The sequence below is a fragment of the Chenopodium album genome, chromosome 2 (assembly GCF_948465745.1).
Source record: "Chenopodium album chromosome 2, dcCheAlbu1.1, whole genome shotgun sequence".
Classification (NCBI taxonomy): Eukaryota; Viridiplantae; Streptophyta; class Magnoliopsida; order Caryophyllales; family Amaranthaceae; genus Chenopodium; species Chenopodium album.
This window is the reverse complement of record NC_137835.1, coordinates 30,420,955-30,448,893: the sequence shown is the minus strand read 5'-3', so window position 1 is coordinate 30,448,893 and position 27,939 is coordinate 30,420,955. Positions and strand designations below refer to the sequence as shown.

Here is a 27,939-nt window from a genome sequence, read left to right as displayed (position 1 = left end):
CGCCTGATCCTTGCCTATGGGGCAAGACAGGCGGACAATTATTTTTAAAGAAAATTGGTTAAGTTACAAACTTAGCATTTTATCTCAAAGAGGCCTATGGCCGGAGGTGCTTGTTTTTGCTTATGGGGCAGAACAGGCGGAGGTTTACCCTTAGCAAATTAGCTAAGTTGGAAATTTGAGTTAGTTCGAGCCAATGGCCGAATGAACACTTATGTTTGCCAATTCTAGATGGACGTCTGCCGCGTGGTTTGGGGAAATCACCATAGTGATTGATTGACTTAGAAACCATGCATACTCTGCTAAGTATCAAAAATTTCTAAGTCAATCAATCCAATAAACCGAAACCACTCGACATCCGTCCAGGGGCAAGAACATTCGCATGGTATACAGGTTATAATACTTAGCCAAAAACATGCAATGAAAAATTCAAAATGCAAAGGACAACAATATGGATAACTTCAGCCAAATGGCCGAATGATTCAAATTAAAAAGACCAAGGTGACGATTGGTTAAGATTGTTATCTGGCAAAGCCAGAAAGATTGTCAAATTACCCGACCCCTCGGTCGGTAAAGATACAAATACTCGGCACGCAGGCCGGAAAAGAAAAGTACATGGCCATTCGGCCGCAGAAAAGCATAAAAGCTTAAGTGATCAGGCGAGCGTCGAATGCTTTGCTGGCTTCGTCAAATTTGGATTTCCAAATCTGATAGTCCGAGTCCGGCTGTACAGCCGCCCAAGTGTCCCGCATGATGGCTTCATAATCGCTCATCATTTTCTTAACAAGAGCCTCTCTCTCTTGATTAGCCACGGACTCAAACTTGGACTTCAGCTGATGCTCCTGGTTGCTGAGGCGCTGCTCTAGGCGGCCCACCTTCTGCTTGGCTCTCTCTGCCTCTTCTTTGGCATCTTGAAGAGGCTCGAGCTTCTCCTTAAGAGTTGTAATCTCTTTCTTAAGGGAAGTGATGCGCAGGCGGGCCGAGTCCAGGTCCTTCTTCACCTGCATATTGGCTTCCGCCTGCGAATACATCATATCAAGCGTCAGATACTCATTCTGAGCAATATCAAATTGAGCTCGATCCAAGGCGGACTCGGCCCGAGCTTTAGCGACTATTACCTCTTTGGATTTCTCCTTGAGGGGTTGCCTGAGCCCTTGGACGCGCAGCATGGCCTGCAAAAGAGCCGAATGGTTAAAACCAGGCGGAAAAAGAAATAATACTTAGTAAAAAAAAAAAAATTTGCTTGAGCTAAGACTCATACCTCGCAGAGGTTCCCCAAGATGCCATCCAAGTCAAGGGTGCCGACTCCTCTGACAGACGCCTTGTCGTCAGGATCAACCGCCCTCAGCATGGACTTAGCCATCTGGACTACAGTCGGCCTCTGCAAGGGAACTGAGAAGGAGAGAAAGTTAGAAAAATAACTCAAGTACATCTAAATGGAAGAACAATAGAGGCGAATGGATTTTACCGTTGTCCTTCTGTTCCTCCTCTCTCCCCAGGCTCCTCTTCTCTCCTGCTGAGCCGACAGCAGTGGTGGGTTGCTTAAAGCCACCCTTCGATGCCCTCTGGGCATCCGGTTTGCTGATCTCCTTTTCAGCTTCGAGAGAAGAGGCGTCTGGGCCCTTCTTGGGCCTATGAGCAATGTGCTTCCGGCCGCCCTTGCCAGATGCGCTCACATCACCCGCCCTAGTCTTTTGGATTTTAGGGTCGGATGGTTTTGAAGGAGATTTGGAAGGCGCACCCTACATCAACACAAGATAAACGCAAGTTAGAAATCATTCGGGCAAATTTAATATTGGTCAGAAATGAAAGTATAACAATTTTCTACCTTGGAGGTGCTGCCAGTTTTCTGCTCGTCCACTTTGGTGTGAGTGGTTACTTCTGCCCTGTTTAAGACATTCGACCTGTATCGAGCAGCAGATACAGCCGGCTTCCTTGTGGCCGAGAGCTTTTCCATTGCTTTGTCTGCAAAAATGAACAAGTGATTAGCACCATTAAACAGGTACTGAAAAGCAAAAGTAAATTGCATATAAAACAGACGGCCGACTACCTCTCGGCATTTCAGAACTTAGCCCACAAGCGGCTAAGAATGTCCCTTCTTCAAACCACTTGTACAAAGGGAGATAGCATTAAGGGGTGACCTCCTTGTCCCCCTCATCATTCGTCCACACGGACACGGTAAACAACCCCGCGTCCATGATCTCCTCCTTTGCCCGCCTGGGAATAGGCGGCAATGCGCTCCTGCCTGCTAGGAGAGGTGGATCCTTATTCCACCTGTTATACTTTTGGTTCAGGCGGCTGTCGGCAGACTTGACTATGTAAAACTTAGTCCTCCAGTCTTTCCACTTGTTCTCTTTGCCAACAGCCATCATGTACCCCTTGCAAGTGGTCAAGGTGTACCAGCCCTCGCCGCCCCTAGCAGGCGCCCTGCTCAGATAGTGCATGAGGGCGAACGCTTCAAAGCTCGCCTCCACCTGCAGCATCTCACAGGCGGCAACGTACCCCAGAATATTGATCCAGGAGTTGGGTACAAGTTGCCAGATACCCAGTTGGTATCCGTCCAAGATCCTCTCCACGGCCGGATTGAGAGGGAAGCGGAGGCCAGCCTGGAAGGCCGCTTCATAGCAGCCGAATGCTTTGTCTTGATAGCTGGCCAGGCTCGGCCAGGTTATGGTGTCGCCCTCGTTAGGGACCGACAAAGTGTAGCCATAGCCTAGGACGACCTTGCGCCTAAAATTGGCAAGGCCGGATGCCATGGCGCTCCGCCTGCCAGGCGGAACATGCTGATAGTAGGGGGCTCTCTTCAAGCGCCTGGAAGCACTCGGCTCGGCCCAGCTTTCCCCCCTATCCACTGCCAGGGACTCTCTGGCAAAATGCTGGCGCTAACTTCTGTTCGCTGACGCTAATTCCTACATGCCTCAGCAGCTTTCTGTGCTCGATAAAATTTTCCAGTTTCGCGCAGTGTTATTTCGGTCCTAGTAGTGAAAGATATTCCTCAAATTTCCTACGTGTAAAAATCCTATGTTTTAACTCATTACGGATGGTCTTTCCAATGAGATCTTTTTTATGCATATGACAATAATGTTAATCAAAATTACGCACATGAAATACTTAGAACTTTTCGAGTCTCATCCACTCATTCTAAATCATTTCTGAAATAAATTTCAGGAATTAAAATAGAAATCCTCCCCAGTAGAGTCGCCAAAAAGCTGTAGGGAATATTTCAAGCGTTAATACCCTAGCTTGAACCCCACTGTGATCATACAGTAAAGTACGGTGGCGTCCAAAGGGAAAGAAGATAGAGCAAAAGAGTCGCCAACAAGTTTTAGGAACTTGTAAACCGTTCACGAGGTGAAGGTTACACCCCTTAACGATTCAGGAGATCATCAACTCCAATAGGTCTTGAACCATGACTGGTAGTTCGGGGATGAAGGTACAAATCCAACCTAAAAGAGATTGAACCTGCCCTAATAATAGGCCTCTACTTTATTCTGATCATATTCATGTGCGCTTTCTAACTAACATGCAATCAATAGGATTAACCCTAAACCTGTTTAATCTATGTTGGTTGAATTTAATGCATAAATAAACTATTATTGGCGATCACTTGACTTATAATCATATTAACCCTAAACAAGATTATTAATTATCTTATATAAGCGTGATTACAAGTACCAATTCCCTTTAAACATGCATAAAAGGTGTGATCAAGAAATAACAATAAAAATCATCAAGCAACATAATAATAATCATAAATAATCATAATAATTATAACAATTATAATAATCATAATGATAATTAAAATAATCATATTTATCATAATCATGTTAAAGCATAATATTAATAGCAAGATCCTAGGCATGATACTAACAAGATTAATAACAAACCCTAGCATGTCACTAAGCAATAAAAATCAAATCTTTAACCCTAACATGATACTAACATGAATATTAGGAAAGAAAATATAAGGCATCATACTTTTAATCATACTTGATATTATATTCTTTACCCTAAACATGATTCTAAGAATTTATTGTTGTCACCCTAAACATCAAATTAAGAAAAACATCCTAACATGATACAAGGAATCATAAAACATCCTAACATGATAATATCAATTAAACAATTAAAGCACTTACTTGGATGCCTCGTACATCTTACTAATAACAAAATACACACGTTAGTAACTTTAAGGAAAATAATAAACAAACAATTAAATTAAATAATTGAAAAGGGATATTTGGGACCAAACCCTCTAAAATATAAAAACTTTCACGTCTAAGGAGAAGACAACTTCGAACTTGGCTAGGTGTGTCTAGTGCTAATGTATGAGGAATTGTGTTTGTAAAAAGGCTAGTTTAGAAAGAGAGAGAGAATCAAGAAATTCTTGATGAGAGTTGATGATGAAAACGGAGTTTTTAGAAAGCTATTTATAGAGAAAATTAACCTAAAATATAGAAAATCGAAACAAATTTCTGGCGCGCATAAAACTTGATTAGCGTCCACGCTGGCAATTAGCGTCAGGCGCCAAGCCTTAGCGCCAGGCGCAAATGCTTAGAGTCAGGTGCTAATAATCAGTTTCACGCGTTTTTGTTTTTATCATATCTTATGATCCGAAATTCCAAATAAGGCAAATGGTATGTCTTTGGAAAGATCTTGAAGTCTACTTTTCAACCCAATTTGAATCAGATTAAAATCTTTTATAGATAAAAAGATATGGCCGAAATAGTGGAAGGGTGTCATTTTTGGATAGAGTTTCATGTCTCAATCATATCTTTTTCGTTATAACTCGGATTTAATATTATAATATATCATTGGAAAGAAAATTTCAAGATCTATCCAACCATGTGAAATTGGGATAAAGATTATGAGTCACAAAATAAAATCTGAATATATTCCACTTCGTACAAAACAAGGATTCTCAAAAGAAGTAGTTTTATTCAATTTCAAACTCTTTAAAACATAATTATCAATCCTAACTCCATTAGGATTTAAGAGAATCTTCTAGAGTATTCTAAAAGACTATAATCAATCCTAATATCTTTAGGAATGATAATTAATAATAGGTCCTCCTCTAGATCATTGGGCCGCATATAAAAACCAAATCGGGCCCAGTTTAGTATTTTAGCCATAACTTCCTCATTATTCATCGGAATTGGGCTTATAATATATCGTTGGAAAGGTAATTTCAAACCCCATCCAACTACACAATTATTGGAACCTTATCATGGACCAAAATAAACTATAATGCACGTTTTTCAAAAATAAGGTAAGAAAAGAAATATTTTAAAAAACAGAAAGAAGAGATATTTTAATAAAAACATCTTCATCACTAGACTTTTCACACTTTCGCTTTATTCGATAATCAAATGACGTGAAAGGTATTCATCACTGGGTTTGGTTTTGGGGGGACACAAATGGGTGTCTACATCATGGCAGAAGAAGATATGGAGAAAACAACCTTCATAACACCATGGGGCACTTACTGCTACACGGTAATGCCATTCGGGTTGAAAAACGCGGGTGCCACTTACCAACGTGCAGCGACTGCCTTACTCCATGACATGATGCATAAGGAAGTCAAAGTATATGTCGACGACATGATTGTTAAATCAAAAGACCACCCAGGCCATCATGTAGCCTTAAGAAAATTTTTCGAAAGGCTAAGAAAATACAATATGAGGATGAACCCATCTAAGTGTGCTTTTGGAATCACTTCAGGCAAGCTTTTGGGTTATGTCATAAGCTCTAGAGGAATAGAGATAGACCCAACCAAGATCAAAGCAATCATGTCAATGCCACCGCCCAAAACCGAGAAACAGATTCGAGGATTTTTTGGCCGGTTGCAATACATAAGTAGGTTCATATCAAAATTGACGACGATATGTGAACCAATCTTTAAAAAGCTTAAGAATAATGTACCAGTAACATGGGATGACGAGTGTCAAAAAGCCTTTGAAAAGATCAAAGCCTATCTCGCAAATCCTCCCGTATTAGCACCAGCACTTCCCGGAATACCTCTTAGGTTGTACTTAAGAGTTACCAAAGAGACAATGGGAGCTATGCTAGCACAAGAAGTAGAAGGCAAAGAAAACGCAATCTACTATCTAAGCAAGAAAATGCTCGAATATGAAGCACGTTGTACACCACTTGAGAAATTGTGCCTCGCCTTGGTGTGGGCCACAACCAAGTTAAGACATTACGTGCTAGTGCATATCGTCTTCATAGTCTCCCGATTAGATCCACTCAAGTATCTATTCGAGAAATCTACACTCAATGGACGCATATCGAGATGGATAGTCAATTTAGCCTAGTTTGATGTAAGGTTTATGCCGCAAAAAGCTATCAAAGGATCTATAGTGTCAGACTTTCTAGCGGACTTTCCAATAGAAGACTCGACGCCGATACAAGACAATGAATTTTCAGATGAAGACTTAATGGTCACTGAAGATGATACTTGGACCTTATACTTCGACGGAGCCTCAAACCAAAAGGGATGTGGCGTTGGAGTATTACTAGTATCACCTAAAGAAGAGCATGTCCCAATCTCCATAAAGCTTGACTTCGACGTTACCAACAACGCTGCTGAATACGAAGCATGCGTGGTAGGCCTTGAAACAACTTTGGCATTGGGAGTAAAAAAGTTACGGGTATTCGGAGACTCTTCATTAATCATCAATCAAATATCCAAAAGGTGGAAAGTAAGGAGTGAAACTCTAGCCCCTTACCAAACCTATCTGGAAACTCTTACTAATCAGTTAAAGAAGGTAGAATACACATATCTACCTAGGGAAGAAAATCAATTTGCTGATGCCTTGGCAAGACTAGCCTCGATGGTTAGGATTCCCACGGAAATTGAGCAAATGCCTCTAACTATAGAAAAAAAGCACAAACCAGCATACATCCAGGCTATAGAAGATGATGAAGTAGTCCAAGACAAAGAAGAAGAAGAAGAAGAAGAAGAAGAAGAAGAAGAAGAAGAAGAAGAAGAAGAAGAAGAAGAAGAAGAAGAAGAAGAAGAAGAAGAAGAAGAAGAAGAAGAAGAAGAAGAAGAAGACGAAGAAGAAGACGAAGAAGAAGAAGAAGAAGAAGAAGAAGAAGAAGAAAAAGAAGAAGAAGAAGAAGAACCGTGGTACACGGATATACTCAATTATGTCATCAAAGGAGAATACCCTCCCCATGCTGACAAAAGAGCAAAACGAGCTTTAAGACTCTTGGCTTCCCAATATGTGCTCATAGACAACGAGCTACATAAAAGGGTACCTAAGGGTCGAGCTCTCTTATGAGTAGGAAAAAAGGATGCACAAAGAGCAATGAGGATAGTCCACGAAGGAATCTGTGGCACTCACATAAATGGAAAAATGTTAGTCCAAAAGATAATGCGAGAAGGATATTATTGGACTACAATGAATAGGGATTGCCATCAATACGTAAAAAGATGCCCTAAGTGCCAAATCTATGCCAATTTACAACATGTTCCTCCATCCTTTCTCTACACCTACACGTCACCATGGCCGTTCTCTACATGGGGAATTGACATCATCGGCAAAATCACTCCCCCAGGAACAGGAGGCCACGAATATATCCTAGTAGCAATTGATTACTTCACAAAGTGGGTCGAAGCGCAATCATACGCTAAACTCACTGCATAACATGTAGCACTCTTTATCGAGAGAAATATTATTTGTCGATACGGAGTCCCACATGAAATGATAAGTGACAATGGAACTCACTTTCAAGCCGAATGTGAAGAATTGTTACAAAAATATGGCATTCAACATCATCATTCTTCCCCTTATAGACCTCGAGCAAATGGATCAGTCGAGGCAGCTAATAAAAATTTAAAGACTATCATCGAGAAAATGACGGAAAATTATAAGGATTGGCCTGACAAACTTCACTTTTCATTGTGGGGTTATCGCACGTCAATTCGCACATCAACAGGAAATACGCCATTTTCCTTAGTTTATGGAATGGATGTCGTACAACATATCGAACTAGAGATTCCATCTCTACGCATCGCGTTAGAGAGCAAACTCGATGAAGTTGAATGGACTAGAGCAAGATATGAAGAGTTAATTCTACTCGATGAAAAACGACTAGAAGCTCTACATCACACTCAGTGTTATCAAACTCGTATGGCTAGGCATTTTAATAAGAAGGTCAAGACAAGAAACATCAAAGTAGGAGACTTGGTGTTAAAAGCATTAAGGAAAAATGTTTTAGATCCAAGGGGAAAATTTTGACCTAATTGGTCTGGACCCTACATTGTCAAAACAATCCTGTCAGGAGGTGCAGCAAAATTAACTAATATGGATGGCAATGAGTTCTCGAACATGACAAATCTTGACCAACTTAAGAAATACTACCCATAATTACTTGAGTAGGATACTCAAGAGAGCTACGTTTGGCCTGATTCCTTAAGAAAGGATACATAGGCAACCCTTTACGGGTGCGGCCACTTTAATTTTTAAAAAAATCTCGCATCCCAGAATTAATTAAAAATTCGACAGAAGATCGACGAAACATCGGCGTCACAGAAAAAATTCTGGCGCCAGCCGATGATCGTTAGCGCCAGACGACGGCGTCCATCTCCTTACGCCAGACTGCCGCAACCGGCATCAGTCGCAGATAGGTGGCGCCAATTTACAGTTAAAAGTCTAGGAATATTTCGGTGTTTTTCGGAAAATTTTCGACTTCCGTACTCGAAAAAATTTCTGGAAAATTAATTTTTTGGTTTTCATTGCTTTAATAAAATAAATTTAAAGTAAATAATTTAATTAAAAGCTGGAATTTCATTAATAAAATAAATCCTACGACTCTTCACATCAGTTTTACTCTGATTTTTCTTCATGTCCTTCGTGGGTTTCTTCAGAAGCCACCTTTTCACATCATTGGGCAAGGAAGGAGGAACCTTTTGGGTAATTACCTCCCATAAAGGTCTAGCGCTCCAATAAGCATCAAACTTGTCTACTTCCTGGGAGACAGGGAACTCGTAGGGACGACGAAGATCTCCGGAAGGAATAGTCTGAAGTAGGTCGTATTGTCTTTTTACCCTGCAGGGATAATAAAAAGTCATACGGGACAAGCTTGGAAGACGGCATAATGGTTGCTTGTTGACACCAACCATCTTTTTTATTTTCCACCAAGGGATGACCCACTTGATGGCAAAATTACAAGATTCGAAGACCTTCTTCCATTCATGGCTCCCCATCTTAGAGAAGCGTTTCTTCCTCCTCACGAAGCAATTTGGAGTATACTTCTCAATGTTGTCTGGAGGGCTAATTAACTCCAGTCTTTCCATTAGCCACATCTGTAAAAAATTGCAATGCAAATAATTTATTATTACTATACAAAAATATATTTTTGATTTCTGTAATTAAAAATATTATTTTTCTACCTGTAATAAAATTGGAGAGCCCCGAAAAGGTGCTTTTGGATTCCTCTTTAATTCATAAAGACTAAGCATAGTCTCTCCAACCATTAAAGGCATTGGATTTCTCCCTTATTCAATTTGTTTTTATACAGTGGTTATAATTGATTGACCCTCATTATTTTTACCGCTAGTAAGAAAAAATTGATTAAGCATGGAAAGATTCAGAATAAGGTCTATCAAAATAATGGCGAGCAAATTCTTTCAAATTAACTATATAACCATCTACTATTTTTGATAGATCTCTGTCTTTTAAATTGAAGAAGCGTTCAAAATCCTTATAATAATATTCATTTATTCTAGGGATTACTACAAGATCTATTACAGGGAAACCTAAAATAGCACCAAATTCTTCCGACAAAGGGATAATTTCATTATACCCTATTCTAAAGCAATGGGTATCTACATCCCAATATTCTAGAGCGGTATGAATAAAATCTGAATCAAGATCTACCCCTTTGATACCATAAATACCCCCCAAGTGAAACACATCTAATTCTTTTCTCTCTTTGGCATTAAGAGACCGACACCATTCATGGGTGTAGTTGGTGAAACTCTTGGTGACTAGAGACATGATGTTATTTTTCTAAAAGCTAAGAAATATTTTATTTGCTGAAATTACGAAGAGAATCGGCTAGGCAGGGGGCTATTTATGCACAAAATCGAAGCAATTTTAATCCAGCAAGGATTCAGAGTCAGCTCTCTTTAGCACCTTGGCGCCTGACGCCAGAGCCTGGCGCCAAACGCTAAGTGTAGCGCCTGGCGCTACACCAAAACGAGTGGCGCCAGCTGGCGCCAATATGCCTCATCGTACGCGCTTTCTAAAAAACCGCGTTTTTTACTTGATTCGAGTCTGCTAACGACTTTACGGTTTCCTTATATTTTTTTTAAAATATTCAATTAATATAGCTATCATATTAATTATATTATTTTTTGGATTTTATTTTGACTAACTTCCAAGTTTTTATAAATCCAATATTTTATTTGACTTTTCCTTTTTTCACTTTTTTTCTTTTTTGGGGGAGAAAGTCGGATACCCTCCATCAATAATAAAAACGACGGAATTTTTGCGCATAATTATTTGTCACATTTCCTTGCACACACAAACATGCACATAATAATAATAATAATAATAATAATAATAATAATAATAATAATAATAATAATAATAATAATAATAATAATAATAATAATAATAATAATAATAATAATAATAATAATAAATGAAAAAAACATGATAAATAAAATAAACTCATAATAGTATGTGTATACAAAACGTGTCTAAAAAATGAGTCTAACTAAAAGGCAAAGCTCTATACAAAGTCAAAATAAATAACAAAAAGCACATGAATAAGCTACGGCGCCGGGGGACGTATACCCATCATCGCATAAAACTCCGCCGTACGAGGAGTAACCTCTCCACCAGCTCCAGTCTCCGCGGGAGGAGGAAAGCTCAACACAGGACCCGTCCACCCAAGATCAACCTAAGGCTGAGGCTGCGGAGGCTGCTGCGATGACGAGCCAACCTCGTACATCCCACCACCTCTAAGAGCTGAGGTAGCCTCTCCCTGGCCTACAGGCGCAACATGTGCACCCTCAGATGAAGAGCCTGAGCCCTCTACCGCCTCGGTACGGGCAGCCTCAGAATGACCGCCCCTACCTCCCGAACCAGTGCGGCGACGTCTCGAGCTAGACCTCGCCGGATCCCTCCGCACCTCAGGTCTCGTGCGGGTACGAGAAGGAATGGGATAACCTTGCAAAAGAAATTAAAATCAGAAACAGGCAAAATAGAAGCGGTAATGCAAAACATAAGAAGAGAAGCTACCTCCTGAACGGCGTCGTCTCGACGACAGGTAGCCACGTTCCTCATCCGGACAAGCTGGCTCCGGAAGGCATCTATGCGTCGTGCCATCGCCGAAACCACCTCGCGTGAGAACTGTCAAAGAATTAATTCAGTAAACATGCATAACATATATGGACAAAAGTTGCAAATAAACAAGCTTACCTGAGTCTGGTGGCGAGGAATCGACCGCTCCACAAAGCGCTCGTCCTCAGGAGCCGGAGGAATCATCTCCTCAATCGGCCCATGTGTCCCCTAATAATGGATAGACATACGGGGTGGCACGAACTCAGCAATATCGTCCTGACAAGGAAAAACAAAATCAGTGAAGCATCACTTGGGGGCTACTTAACAAAAGGTAAAATCTGAAAAATCGTACCGCCACATCCTCAGCAGGTACAGGAATTGGAGCTAACAACGGCAGTAGCTCCTCCCCATAACATCGCCCAGGGATCGTGTAGGATCGCCAAGGGGTACCAGCTCCCTCTGACATGCTCACCAACCTCGTGGCGTTAAACATGTGACGTGGTGGAGGAGCAGGAACGACAAAGGTATCGGAGGAATGCTGAATAGCAACCCTCTCTCCAAGGTACGCAGCCGCTCCGTAGGTCCCCAAGAAATAGCGACGCTCAGCAGAATACTGTGCGGCTAACCCAGAGACTGCTAAGAGCGTCAATCAGGCAAGAGTCTATCTAAGGCATCACAAAATGTCAAATAAGAAAAGAATCATACTGAGATGATCCAATCTCGGACATAGGAAGTGGACATCCCCACACGGCGGCTGCCCCAGGAAGCGCTAACTGGAAGCCTGCGCGGCGACGGTCTCGCTGGCGCAGCTGAGGGGAAGTACTCGTAGAACCAGATCTACAAGAAGCTAAAGTTATCAGCAAGTGCTAACTAAAATGTAGAGCTAAACTTTATAGGGAATAAAGGATACCTCTACGACCCTCCAAAAGCCGGACAAAGCAACATTCGATCCAAAGGACCGATGTCGACACGAGTCCCGCAGCACTCGAATGAAATCAGCATAGGCCAAGCTGGCCCAGTCATAAGTCCCGATCCGGTGTAGATCGCGGACGACAAGAAGGTAGTAAAGCAGCGCCCTACTACCCTTGTCAGGGGAGAACGTCCCTGACAGCAAGATAAGTGCAAAGATGCGCACCCGCTGCTCTCGGGTAGTCGCACCATCATCAAAAGCCGCTGCTAGAGTCGAGCGGCGAATCCCCCTAGCACTGAACTGAGTCGACACTACCTCAGCTCGAGCCCGAATAGCAATCGGACCCAACAGCTCCTCGACCTCAGGGGAAAAGATGTCGATCCCGTTGTTGAACGGTAATGGCACGGAGCTAAACTCCAGTCCTGTGATGAGACTGAAGTCGGTAGGAGTGACCATTATCTCACCACAGGGAAAGTGGAAAGTGTTGGTGGTGTCCCAAAAGAACTCCACCAGAGCACAAACTACATGGTGACCCCCGCTAGAGGCAACCATTGCCTCGGAGGTCTTAAACAGCGTAGTAAGCCCGCAAGACTCCCAAAGAAGTCTCGTCTGATCGTCTTTGGCGATGTACATCTTGTACAGATCGCCCAAGCCGTCACAACCGGAACCATGACAACGCGTCCTCCCAATAGTGATGCCCCGTCTCACCCTCTCAGAAATGTGATGGATAGGAGAAAAGTACAAGGTCCGCTCATCCCACTCAGGGAGTTGACTAAGCAAAGTGGACGGTTCGGCATCATCCTCTACGGGCTCGTGCTCCCGTCGAACGTCTCGGGACCGTGAACCGGAACCTCGCTGTCTAACCATGCTACATTGTGCAGAATTCTCATAAATTAAGGTTCTATAGTATCTAAGGTTCGCCTAGCCGCATGATACTATGTTCGCAAAAAACAGAGTACGTAGTACTAAAACAGAGCACAAATTCAAATTGAGCATAACGACATTTTTCAAGCAATCAAACAATTTCTTGCAATACTATAGTAATTATTGTGACAAATTGGACAAGAATTGCTAGCCAAAAACATCAAGAACAAGCCACATTGTATTTCCGACCTTAAGAGATTCAACAATGGTGATTTGTTTGTTTCTTCACCAAATTGAGTCAAACAAGTCTCAAATTACTCCCAAGGCAATATATAAACATAATCAAGCAATTTCATGGCATAAAATTTGACAAACAAAGAGAATTAAGCATTCTAAATTTCGAATTTTCAAGAAATTCGGGAATAAACACATGCAAAATTCATTAAAACTGGTGTGAGTTTGAAGAAAACTTACATAGATCGGGAAAATGGATGGAATGAGCTTTGATTTGCAACAAATTTGAGCGAATTTGGTTGAGAAACGAGCAAGAACGGATCAAATGAAGTTCTGAGAATTCTCGAGCAAGAAACGCGAAGAGCAGCAGCGAAAATGAAGAAGAGAAGGGTATTTAAGGAAAACCCGAATCTAGCGCCAAGCGTCAGACCTTGGCGTCAGTCGATAGGCTTTAGCGCCTAGCGCTAGCTCCAGCGTCTGGCGCTACAGCCAGTTAAGTGGCGCTGACGATATTTCAGCGGCGCCAGAACATTTAGCCACTAAGTACGGTTGTTCTAACCTTATACAATATGTTTTGGGTTCCTTGGTACGCTAGTTAGCCCCTCTAAGCAATTTGACACGATTTTTAGTAATCGGCTTGATTACACAAAGTGATTGACTTGATGAAAGATCGTCTCACTTGGCTTAAAGCGCCTAAACATTGGCTCATCGCAAAAGGCACCGACATACTGGTTCATTCAGAAAGGCACCAATATACTAGTTCGTAATTCAGCAAAAGGCACCGACATACAGGTTCAAAAGCAGCAAAAGCGCCGACGTACAGGCATAGCGGAAGCAAAGTTCAAGCGAGCTTTTTAAAGATCGACAAGCGGAGGTCTTCGGTAATTTCCTTTGGAAAATTATTGCAACAAATGAGGATAGCTTCAAGCGAGGATATCTTCGGCACCGTTCCCTAGATTGTGGAAAGTTGTCACAAACAACTGAAGGTGATTTCAAGTGAAGTTGTCTTCGATCGTGTTCCCTAAGATGTGGAAGATGGTCACAAAGCGGAAGAGGATCGTTTCAAGCGAAGCAATCTTTGATAGTGTTCCCTGGTTTGTGGAATATTATCAAGGCGGAAATTGGAGGCAGTTACAAGCGTAGCGGTTTTCAAGCGGGATGGCATTCTCTAGCTTGCAGGAGGTCATCAAAACAGTAAAGCATCAACAAATCGGTTACCTTCAGAGACGTGCACTACTAGAAAACAAGCAAATTACGACGGACTTGTTTCCGACGGACCCGAAGTTCCGTCGCAAAAAGTGAAATTTCCGACGGATTTCAGACGAATATAAATTCCGTCGAAAATTTCCGACGAATTTAATATTTTCGTCGTAAATCCGTCGAAAATTGTAAATTCCGACGGAATTTTTCGTCGGAATTATAGTCCATCGGAAAGTTCCGACGGAATTTTCCGTCGGAATTTACAATTTCCGACGGAATTATAGTCCGTCGGAAAATTACGACGGAATTTTCCGTCGGAATTTACAATTTTCGACGGAATTTTCCGTCGAAAATAATTAAAAAAATTATACTTAAATTCCCAAACCCTAAAGCAGCCCCTTCCCCCTTTGTTATTTCCGCCTCTCTTTCTCTCTCTTAAGTTTCTGCTCTCTCCTTCTCTCTCTCCCCTCCTTCGTTCCCCCTTTCTCAGTCCTCTGTTCTCCTTCTTCTCCTTCCCTCTTCTCCTTCGTTCTCCCCTCTTCTCTTTCCTTTCTTCTTCTCTTCACCGCCCTTTCTCTCTCCTTCGTTTCTTTTCTCTTCACCTACATCAAACAACGACAACAACAACGATACAACACCGACCCGACCGACAACAACAACCGCAACAACACACCACCACCAACATCAATCGCAACATATTCGCAACACCAACAATCGGGCTGCATCAATATCAAACCCAACAACCACCGTCTTTTTTGGTAGATCTTGTTTTAATTTAGGATAGATTCGTAGATCTAGTTAATTTTATATGTTATTGTAATGATAAATTGTAAATTTAAATAGATAATTGTATATTTATATATTTGATTTAATTTTTGTTGATTAAACATCGTTTTATTTTATGAAATTTTGATTAAATATGTAGATCTACTGGTTTTGTGTGTTATTTATTGCTTTAGTCGTGTAATTTTTTTTTTTGGGTTAATTTACGGTTTTTGGGGGTATTTTATGGTTTTTGGGGCTAATTTTTCGTTGTGGTGGTGTCGGTGGTGGTGTATGGTGGTGGGATAGGGTCGGTGGTGGTGTGTGGTTGTGGTTGGGTCCGGATGGGGGGAAGACTGGTGGTGTTGGGTGGTGGTGTGTGGTTGTGGTTGGGTCCGGATGGGGGGAAGACTGGTGGTGTGGGGTGGTGGTGTGTGGTTGTGGTTGGGTCCGGATGGGGGGAAGACTGGTGGTGTGGGGTGGTGGTGTGTGGTTGTGGTTGGGTCTGGATGGGGGGGACAGGTGGTGTGGGGTGGTGGGTGGCTGTTTTTTGAAATATTTTTTTGACGGAATTTCCGTCGAAAAATTCCGGCAGATTATATTCCGTCGGAATTTTCCGACGGATTTTCTCTGGCCTGAAAATCCCTGCCGACAGATGAAATTCGTCGGAATAGTGTTTCCGACGGAAATTCTGTCGGAAAAGCTGGTTTTCCTACAATATGTATTCCGACGACCCGTTACGACGGAAATTCCGTCGAAAACCCCATTTTCGACGGAATTTAGGGTGTTTCCGACGGAAAAATTCCGTCGTTATTTGCATGTTTTCTAGTAGTGGTGTGCTCCACGGTGCAAGATACGCGTTTCTTAACTCTTTTATCTGTTTAACTAACGCTAGTTTGTAGGTATCGGCGTTACAAGAATGATTTAGGATCGCAGAACGTTCTGAATCATTCTCCGTCCCTATCGCTACTTTGACTTTTGTTTTCGAAACTTGCGTTTCTCCATACTCAGTCAAAGTGGGGGCTTCTGTAGACACCCATTTGTGTCTCCCCAAAACCAAACCCAGTGATGAGTACCTTTCACGTCGAATCATAATCGAATGAAGTGAAAGTGTGGAAAGTTTAGTGTTGCGGATAGTTTTAATTTCTTTTCTCTTCTCTTTGTTTTTGAAAACCTATTTTAAGAAAACAGTCAATCCAGTTTGGTTGGTCCATGATATGGGTCCAATAGTAGTGTAGTTGGATGGGGCTTGAAAAGAGCTTTCCAACGATATATTATAAGCCCAATTCCGATGAATATTGAGGAAGTTATGGCCAAATTACTGAACTGGGTTTGGTTTGAGCCTTATATGCGGCCTAATGATCCAGAGGAGGGCCTAACATAGATTTATCATTCCTAATGCAATTAGGAATGGTTTTTGTCTTCTAGATTCTTCTAGAAGGTTCTTTTCATTCCTAATTCGATTAGCATTGATAAATTGATTTTTGTTGACTTTTTAGAGTTTTAATCAGAATAAAAGAACGTTTTTGAGGAAAATACGATTTTATCCTCCTATACGGCAATTTCTATATGATTTTAAGAAAACGCGTCAAAAACTTAGTCATCGCCAAACGCCAGCATTAGCGCCTGGCGCTAACCTGGCGCCTGGCGCTAACATCAGCGTCTGGCACTAACCTCGTTTTGCGTGACAGAACTCTGTTTTGGTTTTTCTACCTTTTTTTTTTACTGATTTTCTCTATAAATAGCTTCCTAAAACTCCGTTTTCATTCACTAACTCTCATCAAGATTTTCTTGATTACTCTCTCTCTCTCTCTTTTCTAAACTAGCTTTCTCCCAAATACAAAATTCCGCATTCATTAGATTTAGAAACACCTAGCCAAGTTCGAAGTTACCTTCGCCCTAGACGTGAAAGGTTTAATTTCTGAGGGTTTGGTCCCAAATCTCTCTTTCAATTATTTAATTTAATTGTTTGTTTATTATTTTCCTTGAAGTTACTAACGTGTGTATTTTGTTATTAGAAAGAGGTACGAGGCATCCAAGTAAGTACTTTAATGGTTTAATTGATATTATGATATAGAAATCATGCTTAGATTGTTATTTTGATTCCTAGTATCATATCTAGGGTAACTTTAATATCAAGTATGATTAAAAGTATGATGCCCTTTATGTTCTTCCTAATATTTATCATGTTAGTATCATGTTAGGGCTAAAGCTTTGATTTTTATTGCTTAGTGACATGCTAGGGTTTGTTATTAATCTTGTTAGTATCATGCCTAGGGTCTTGCTATTATTATGCTTTAACATGATCATGATTATTTTTATAACTATTATTATGATGATTATTTATTATGTTGCTTGATACTTATTGTTATTGCTTGATCACACCTTTTATGCATGTTTAAAGGGAATTTGTACTTGTAATCACGCTTAATAAGATAATTAATAATCTTGTTTAGGGTTAATATGATTATAATTCAAGTGATCGTCAATAATAGTTTATTTGTGCATTAAATTCAACCAACATAGATTAAACAGGTTTAGGGTTAATCCTATTTATTGCATGTTAGTCAGAAAGTGCACATGAATACGATCAGAATGAAGTAGAGGCCTATTATTAGGGCAGGTTCAATCTCTTTTAGGTTGGATTTGTACCTTCATCCCCGAACTACCAGTCATGGTTCGAAACCTATTGGAGTTGACGATCTCCTAGATCGTTAAGGGGTGTAACCTTCACCTCGTGAACGGTTTACAAGTTCCTAAAACTTGTTGGCGACTCTTTTGCTCTATCTTCTTTCCCTTTGGACGCCACCGTACTTTAGTGTATGATCACAGTGGGGTTCAAGCTAGGGGTTAACGCTTGAAATATTCCCTACAGTAATCATAACACAATAAGAGGATGTTTATATCCGGGATCACTTGTGATCTCACCGTGCACCTAACTATAGGGGGCAAACTAGGAAATAGAGATGTTCATGGACGGGTCAACCCGCTAAGTCCGTCCAACCTAGCCCGCAAAATAAGCGGGCTTGGACAACCATTTTGAAAAAAATTGAAAATTTGGGCGGGCTAGGCCCGACCCGTTAATATAAATGGGCGGACATGGACAAGACAATATGTACAGTGGGCTAGCCCGCTCGGCCCGTTTATTTCAAAAATTAATAGTTTAATAATTTTTTAGTTAATTGATTATGTAGTATATTTTAGAAAATAAATACAAAGAGAATACATTGGACTCCAAGCTATTACTAGCTATAACTATTAATTTCAATTTTATATTTTATCATTATACTTGTATTAAATAAGTTCATTCTTTTCTATTTTTCACTAACATATGTCACAAGTTAAATATTTTTTTTTCCTAGTATCATTTGTGATCAAGAAATTTTTAAGATAAGTAAATCAAAATATTATTAACCTAAGTAAATGATAAAAAAAACTTAATTAGTGTTAGATATATGTAAAACAAATATTTTAGGCCTGTGAGCCCGCAGACAAGCCCGACCCGTTAATAGAGCGGGCTTGGACAATTTATCGAGCCCGCATAAAAGGGCTCGGGTTAGCGACAATAAGCCCGTTGGACAAAAATTGAAGTATAGACCCGACCCGTTTCCCGTCCAAGCCCGCAAACGATCACCTCTACTAGGAAAGCACAACAGGCGATCCTCACGACTATATTATCTCTAATAAACTAATGAAAATTTTTGGTCACTAAAGGAGTGGTATAAATATTTTCATATTCATAAAAAAAAAATGTGATCTTAATAAAAATAATTTAACATTACACTAATCAAACACTTGTAATTACTAATATAATTAACCATAAACAAGGAATGGAGCTGGCTGTCGGTGCTAAGGAGTTGAGTCGTCGCCTTCGCATTACATTACATTACATCTTAAAATTAAAAAAAAAAAAAGAAATATACTGAAATTTCAACCAGCCTGTCTTTAAAGCTAAACTCAATAAACCCACCAACTCAAATCTCCACCGTTGATCTCTCTCTATTGTCCAATCTCATCAACTCCGACCCCACATTCCTCTTTCTCTCTCCTACTTCGACAAACATAGCCCACCTCCCAATTCCTTTCCTTCCTTCTTAACACACACACATTCACTCTCTCTCCTCTCTTCCCTTCCACCCTACTCAAGATCCATAACACCCATTTAAAGCAATCAATTCAATTCTCAGTTAATCAATCATTTTCTCTCTCTTCCTTTTTAATTCATCTATCCAACCTCACAACTTATTGTATCATTGCTAGTGAAGATGTCGGCATGGAAGGTGTCGGCGGTGGTGTTGGCGGTGGTGTTAATGACGGGGTTAGCGATGGCGGATATGTCGGAAGAGACGAAGGTGAAGAAGGTGAAGGGGAAGAAGGTTTGTACCAGAGGATGGGAGTGTACTACTTGGTCTAAGTATTGTTGTAATGAGACAATTTCGGATTTCTTTCAGACTTACCAATTTGAGAATTTGTTTGCTAAAAGGAATCTTCCAGAAGCTCATGCTGCTTATTTCTGGGATTATCAATCTTTTATTACTGCTTCTTCTTTGTTTCAACATCTTGGGTTTTGTACTACTGGTGGTAAACTTATGGGTATGAAGGAGCTTGCTGCTTTTCTTGGTCATGTCGGCAGCAAAACTTCATGTAATTTCTCAATCTCTTTGTTTATTTATTTGGTTTTGATTAATTGATTTTGTTGAATTTTTTGTTTTCATTTGGTTTAATTGATTGAATTGTTGTCTGTTTTGATATAATCTTATGATCTGTGAATGGTTTTGTTGTTTGATGTTGTTGATGATGATCTTTGGTTATAATTTATAATGTGTCATTGTTGGGTTTGTTGATATTTGAAGAAGAATTATGATTGTTGTGAGGTTCTAAGGTGTGGGGTTTGATTAAGTTTACTGTTTTTGGAAAATTGGATTGATTATGCTAGAACTACTTTGGTGTTTTTATCTAAGTAGTGAAGCATTTTGATGGATTATAACATTGTAGTTGCTTCAATTGCTAATTTATTTAGCTAAAGAAACGAATTGTTGTATATAGGATGGTCAGAATTGGTCTGAATACCATAATTCAAAGCTAATTTTTGCCCAGTATTTCTCCAATCTTCGCGAGGTTGCTAATTGTGCTATATGATTTTATTATATTAGGTTGATGCTGACTTTTATTTGTGTGTTGTTTGGTTTGAGAATTGCCTGAATGATCTATTTGATATCTATATTCTGTTTACAATGGTTTTTGCTGGAAATTTTGCATTGTCTTTGATCAAATGAGGCTTAAAATGATGTTGTGTGTATCAGGCGGCTATGGAGTTGCCACTGGTGGACCATTTGCTTGGGGACTTTGCTATAAAAGGGAAATGAGCCCAAGCCAATCGTACTGTGATGACAGTTACAAGTATACTTACCCCTGCGCACCTGGCGCTGAATACTACGGCCGAGGGGCTATTCCCATTTATTGGTATGTGTAAATTGCAGCATTCATTTTGTTGCTCACTCCTTTATGATGCTGACTTGTGCAATTTTCATTTCCTGAGGTGAATTCTATTTGAACTATGAATTTACCTATTATTATCAGTTTGATCTCCCATGAGTGTTTAGAGGACTGTTTGTGTGCATGCTCTAGCAGCCTGTGAGCTTCTGTTAGATCTGACATATGTCTTATACCTGTCACGCTAGATATTTAGACATGCTGATATGGTTTCCTCTTACTATTAATTAAAGCTTAATTTTAGCTATACCTTGTCATCTCTCCCCTATTTCCCTCCCCAAAAACAAATTCAATGCTTTATTTGATGACGAGTTATTGGCCAAAAGGCTCAGTTTAGATCATTAAATGGATGACAAGTTAGATCATTCAGGCAAAATAAAGATTCAAGTGATAATTAGAGATGTTACAATTTTCTTTCTTTTTTAATTAATATTTTGCTTGATATGATGATGATCAATGACTATGTAAAAAGAAGGTAGTATACTTGGCATACATATTTTATGAAATGAAAATATTAATCATTCTGATGCTCTTTTTCTAGGAACTACAACTATGGAGCTGCTGGTGAGGCACTAAAGGAGGATTTGCTAAATCATCCAGAGTTCATCGAGCAGAATGCTACACTTGCCTTCACAGCTGCAATATGGAGGTGGATGACACCATTGAAGAAGGGACAACCGTCAGCACACCAGGCTTTTGTTGGTGATTGGAAGCCTACCAAGAACGATACTTTGTCTAAGCGTGTCCCTGGCTTTGGAGCCACCATGAATTTATTGTATGGAGATGGTGTTTGTGGGAAGGGTGATGTCGATGATATGAACAACATCATGTCTCACTACCTTTACTACCTTGACTTGTTGGGTGTTGGCCGAGAAGAAGCAGGGCCCAGTGAAACGCTCACCTGTGCTGAACAAGTTCCTTTTAACCCATCGAATCCTGGGAGCTCCTCCTCTTGAGTGTTGGCAGATACTATGCTTGTTATTGTATTCTTTTTGGAATCGATTCTCTGCAGAATCCATTGATATCAATAAGCTAAGGGTCATTCTTGATGTCATTGTTACTTGTAAGGTGGTGCATTTTTATTATTCGTTTAATATGAAGTAGTCTGTTGTTCAAGTTTGAAATGAATATCTGGTCTTGCCGCTATTATACTGTAGTTTTATAAAATGTGTTTATGATGTAATTATGTCGTAATATCACAAGGTTGTGTAAAACGATTTTGAACAGTAAATCCTCAGTCCGTTGTTATATTGTCTTAACTGGCTTCTTGTAGTATTACTAGCAGCTAACGCAACTAGCATTTAAAATATCTGCCTTATGTCTATTCTGCCTTTGGTTACACCACAAATACTCCCATGAAATATCCCATTTTGTGGTCAGCAAGGAAGTGAGGGGACAGAAGGAAATCAGGACCTAAGCAATGCTGTGTGTACAACATAGACAAGCTTTCGCCTCTCCTGGTTTGCTCCCCTTTTCTTCTCACCATCTATGTTGTCTCGTTACCTGCAGTTGGAATGTTCACAATCCTAATATACCTGTCATTGGGCTGATCAAATGCAACATTCCTGATGCTGGAAGAGCTAAATGGCATCTGCCCAGATCCTACCGTTCAATCTCCTTCGAGGATGAAGAAGAATCAAGTCTTGACTCTAGCTCCGATCATTTTTCGAGGTTTGAAGAAGCAGTGAAGCTGTTCAATGGAAGGGAATACTATGCATGCCACGACTTGCTTGAATCTCTTTGGTTTGATTCATACGACCCTCTTCGTACCCTTCTTCATGCCCTCCTCCAATGTGCTGTTGCTTTCTATCACCTCTTCAACCAGGTGGGTTGCATCTTCTTAATCAAAATACAGAACTTAATAACAATCGCATCTTTAAATACAAATCGCAATTATAAAAATTAATAAAATATAATTTTGTTCATAGATAGAAAATGTGCTCTACAACTTAATTTAAGTATAGAACATAGCTCTTATTGTTCAGAAATTAAACTTGCAAATCCCTCACACACTTACAGACTGTGCCCCAAGTAATTTAAGAAACTTGTTTTGCTATTTGAAGATCAAACATACGTAGTAACTCCCTCTAATTGGAATTAGTTTTCAGATTGTTCTAACTCCCATTATCCCGACTCCCATACTTGCACATGACAAATTTTGACAATCATACCCTTTTGGTTAGTTCATTTCTTTTCATTTTGTTACCTATGTGATTCACTTAGTTTATGCTTCGGCATATCAGTAAATTCATCCATAAACCATTACTATATTTAGACACTCTAAATAAATATACAAACACGAAATAGTATGTGATATAAATTCTAGAGGTAAGGATTACATAAACTAACAGGTCGCAGTTGAATTTTGACGAAACAAAATGGGCATGCAGAATCACAAGGGTGCAATGATGGAGATGGGAGAGAGTCTATGCAAGCTTCGAAAGCTGAATTTTGAAGGGGGGCCTTTTCATCAATTTGAACAAGAGCTCTCTACTGTCCTGAATTTCATCTATCAAACTCAGTTGGAGCTTGCTGCGTGTAAGTTCTTACATCGACTCTGTTTAATCTGTAAAAAGGCACACACATGATACATTCTCCAGCATTTTTCCTTGATTCCCCTCCCCACCACCTCTGCCTCCACCCCAACTGTCGCCACATCCTTGGCGGAAGACTTTCCCGGCCTCCTAGAGAACTATGTTGCATTACTATATTAATTGTGCAGCGGGATGTATTTTTAATATGTTGAATAATATAACAGGTACTGAGGACTTTTGTCTGACAATGGAACAAACTGAAAGATCATACCAACTTCTTGAGGGGTATGGTGCAGGGCAACGCCTGTACTTTCTTGAAGAAATCGACGATGATGATCACAACAATCACATTACATACCTTGTCTTTGATCCTCAAAAAAGTTACGGTGCCACAAGCCTTCCTCCAACAAAGGTTAAACTTCCTATCTTGGAAGCAACTCGAAACCATCTCATGTCCTTTGAAAACTATTAATCAATTAGTCTTTGCAAAGATATTAGTTTTTACACTTATGGTTATGAATTAAAATCATTTTTCAAGTTTCAATGTGAATTTATCTTTGATGGAGTAACTATTTGCAGGTTTTGTGTACATCAACATTACTTTATCAACTGAGTCATGACTTGGCTAAAATAGATATATATATATATATATATGCAATTGATGTGAAAAGCCTGAATTGTATGTTATCAAGATACCAACAACTCAAAATAAACTTGACAAGATTATATTAAATCAATTGGAAATATTCACTTAACCCAAAATCTCAAACACTCAACACATTATATTATATCACAGTACATCAGCATCTTTATTATTTTTCATATATTCTACAATGCAAGATTATCGATTTCAAACCAAGACCTTATAGTGTCATCTCATTATTTCTCTTCAATCGCAATAACTTTCTTTTCAGGATTCTTCATCTCTTGTTTAGGAATAATCACCTTAAGCACACCATTCTCCATATTAGCCTTAACTTCATCAGCCTTAGCATTTGCTGGCAGTTGGATCTCCTACATGTTGGGACCGTATTACCACACGACCCATTGCATTTAGGGCACCAATCCAAGGCCAATAAATCAGCAAGAATATGCAAAATGGCTTGATTGAAGTAAACAAGGAAAGCAGCATCAAACGTATCAATCAAGGAGATACTTGCCAAAGATACACATACAGAGCAGGAAACAAGATAAATCAAGAAGATCTTATGCATTTCAAAGATATTCTGAATATATTTGTAAACCCTAGAGATCCCTAGATATAAATAAGAAGAATTAGACATTTTAACAGTTAGGTACGTTCGCATATACATAAATATAAACAATTTGCTCTACTTTTATCTACGGAACTGCGTCCCTACTGAACAAGGAGGCCTATCCTTACTCAGTATTGTATCTCTAAACTCATCTTCTTTAAATAATTGAATATTTACTGCTTACTTATTGATTACTTGTTGATTTATTATCGTTCTTAGTTGTTTCATATGCTATTGGTAGAATGATTGTTATTACCCCTCAAACCTAGCAAATTCTTAAATGTCTTTATTGAGATTTGCCTAAACAATTTGGCGCCCACCGTGGGGCTGATAATCAATTAACCTACCAATTCGCAAAAAAAAAAAAAAAAAAAAAAAAAACCAAACAAACACCATGACTGGGCAACCAGTACCTTTTACCATTGCCGAAATCAATGAAGGAATGAACGCATTCCGCCAAACTTTAGACCAGCAGAAAAGCCAAATTGAAACGCTGCTGGCTCAAAAGATCCAAACTGAAGCCAAAATCACCAGCCTTACCAAACAAAATGAAGCCCTTCGCAGCCAAATACAATCAGTTGCATCTAAAACCATTAACACCAGAAAGAACACTGAAGGTATAGCCATGCAGCTTGACTTGTCCGGAACCTTTCACACCCCTAACGGGGAAAAAGGATCTAACAACAGGGATGATACCCTGGATCTAGACTCTTTGGATGCAGGAACCCCCAAGAAGGGCAGTCAGAAAGGAGCCAAGGAGGGAAAAGTAGAAAAGATGGTCAAGGAACACCTCAAGACAATCGAGGCCAAAATAGCCAAAATCCCTGGAATGCTGAAGCCCATGGAAGAGGAGGCAGTAGATGGCTATATAGAATCCCCATTCTCAGAAGAGATCGCCATGGTAGAAGTCCCAAAGAGGTTCAGCATGCCCAATATGACCATGTACGATGGAACAACGGACCCCGATGAGCACGTATCCCTTTACAAACAGAAGATGATGACAAGCTCAATCCCTAGAGACATCAGAGAGGCTATCATGTGCAAAGGCTTTGGAGCCACATTATCAGGTCCAGCTCTAACCTGGTTCATTAATTTAGATAATGGGACTATTCGATCTCTTGCAGAAATGGTGAACCTATTCAAGGTCCAATTTGCCAGCAGAAGGAAAATCGAAAAACAATCTTCAGATCTGTACCGCGTTATGCAGACATGGTGAATCCTTGAGAGATTATCTTAACAGGTTCAACAGGAAGAAGATTGGAATACATAAGTGTGATGCTCCCACAACAATCGAAGCGTTCAGAAGAGGATTGCTAGACCATAGTGAGCTCTACAAGGAGTTGACTAAATATCCCTGTACAACCTTTGAATATGTGCAAGCCAAAGCTATGGCTCAAGTCAGATTTGAGGAAGATGCATATGCAAGAAAGACTCCCGAGCCAGATCGCTAGTCAAGAAGGAACAACAATTTTCCCAGAAGGGATCATCGATTCAAGCCGTATCAGCGTTCCCGCTTTGATGAGGGAACAGTCAATGCTGTCGATGAAGAATTTTATGATTGGAGGGAGGATCCTGAACTCCCGCCTAAGTTACATGAGTATTGCTTTAACGTTAACCCTGCAGGAGTAATTAGGACCCTAAATAAGATGGGAGATACTGTGCAGTGGCCTAGGAAGAGTGACAGGCCTGGAGAGAAGAAAGATCCGTCCAGATGGTGTGATTTCCATTCAGATATCGGTCACACTACTGACAAATGTGTCGCGCTCAGAAAGGAAGTGGCGTACTTGCTAAAAAAGGGCTACCTCAAAGAGCTCCTCTCAGATAAATCTAAAGATTCTGGGAGGGAAAGAGAATCTAAGCAAGGAGGTCCTCCCCCTCCGCCTCCAATTGTCAAAACAATCAATTTCATATCAGGAGGATCAGAAGTATGTGGCTTGACGTACTCTGCAGCAAAACGGCATGCAAAGGAGAGTAATAAGGATCAACCTGACAAGAGGGAGAAATCCAAGATAGACATTCCCATCATGTTCGAAGAGAGCGATGTAATAGAAGGCCATCATGACGGCCTAGTGATTTCACTCCGAGTTGGGAACTGCATGATCAAGCGAATCCTAGTGGACAATGGAAGTTCTGCAAACATCATCATGCTCGATACTCTGAAACATATGAACATAGACAAAAAGAACATCATCAACAAGTCAACAATGTTAGTGGGATTCTCTGGGGAAACCAAGAAGACAAGTGGAGAGATTACATTAGCTACGTACGCAAAAGGAATCAACCTACAGGTCAAGTTCTTAGTGATTGACACTCTGTCCTCGTACAATATGAACTTAGGCAGACCTTGGATACATGAGATGAAGGCCATCCCCTCTACATACCATCAAGTCATTAAGTTCCCTACTAGGTGGGGCATTCAAGAAATCAGAGGAGATCCTAGGGAAGCAAAGGAATGTTACAAGATCGCACTAAAAGCAACATCTTCAGAAAAGAGTTCAGCATAGCAATCAGAGGGTCAGCTGGGCCAAGAAAAGTTAAGCATAGCAGAAGAACAAGAAGCTACAGAAGTCCAGTTGAACCCCAAACATCCAGACCAAAAGGTCAGAATAGGATCAGAGCTGAAGTCAGAACTCAGGGACCAAATATATGACTTCTTAGAAGAAGAAAAAGATGTATTCGCTTGGACCCATGAAGACATGAAAGGCATCTCTCCAGACGTAATTACTCACAAGTTGAATGTAGATCCACTACATACACCAGTAAAGCAGAAGAGAAAGAAATTTGCGCTAAAAAGGAACAAGATCATTAATGAGGAAATCCAGAACCTATTGAAGACTGGAAAAATCAGAGAAGTAAAGTATCCAGAATGGCTTGCTAATGTAGTAGTAGTCAGAAAGAAGAACGGAAAATGGCGCATCTGTATAGACTTCACAGATATCAATAAGGCATGCCCAAAAGACCCGTTCCCTCTACCTCATATCGATGCCATGGTAGACGCTACAGCAGGGCATGAGTTACTATCCTTCATGGACGCGTACAGAGAATACAACTAGATCCTCATGCACAAGGACGACCAAGATAAAACCGCTTTCATTACTAGCCAAGGAATATATTTCTACAATGTAATGCCTTTTGGATTGAAGAATGCAAGAGCGACATATCAAAGGTTGGTGAACAAAATGTTTGAAGAGAAAATAGGAAACACAATAGAGGTCTACATAGACAACATGGTAGTAAAGTCCAAAAAGGCGGAGGATTACGTCAGAGACCTTAGAGAAGCATTTGCCATCTTGAAGCAGTACGACATGAAGTTGAACCCTACAAAATGCACATTTGGAGTACAGTCAGGAAAGTTCCTGGGATACATGGTTACCCAAAGAGGAATAGAA

The 27,939-nt window shown here is 40.2% G+C and overlaps 3 protein-coding genes across 4 annotated transcripts; all 3 read left to right on the top strand.

The window, feature by feature from the left end:
- The first annotated feature begins 19,346 nt into the window (after nt 1–19,346).
- LOC145597943 (chitinase-like protein 1) lies at nt 19,347–22,019 on the top strand. The gene is made up of 3 exons (XM_081654227.1): nt 19,347–19,911; nt 20,571–20,730; nt 21,302–22,019. The coding sequence occupies exons 1-3, from the start codon at nt 19,533–19,535 to the stop codon at nt 21,714–21,716; spliced, it is 954 nt and encodes a 317-aa protein (XP_081510353.1). The 5' UTR covers nt 19,347–19,532; the 3' UTR covers nt 21,717–22,019.
- Nucleotides 22,020–22,099: 80 nt separating this feature from the next.
- Nucleotides 22,100–24,588, top strand: LOC145584968 (uncharacterized). 2 transcript variants are annotated; one of them, XM_081641752.1, is made up of 4 exons: nt 22,100–22,585; nt 23,151–23,298; nt 23,519–23,706; nt 24,209–24,588. In XM_081641752.1, the coding sequence occupies exons 1-4, from the start codon at nt 22,181–22,183 to the stop codon at nt 24,227–24,229; spliced, it is 762 nt and encodes a 253-aa protein (XP_081497878.1). In that variant the 5' UTR covers nt 22,100–22,180; the 3' UTR covers nt 24,230–24,588. The 2 variants fall into 2 exon arrangements, with proteins under 2 accessions (XP_081497878.1, XP_081497874.1); XM_081641748.1 differs by lacking the exon at nt 24,209–24,588 and having other exon boundaries at nt 23,519–23,844.
- Nucleotides 24,589–26,196: 1,608 nt separating this feature from the next.
- On the top strand, nt 26,197–27,054 carry LOC145571127 (uncharacterized). Its single transcript, XM_081630210.1, has one exon. It carries the CDS (start codon nt 26,197–26,199, stop codon nt 27,052–27,054), a length of 858 nt encoding a protein of 285 aa, XP_081486336.1.
- The last annotated feature ends 885 nt before the right edge of the window (nt 27,055–27,939 follow it).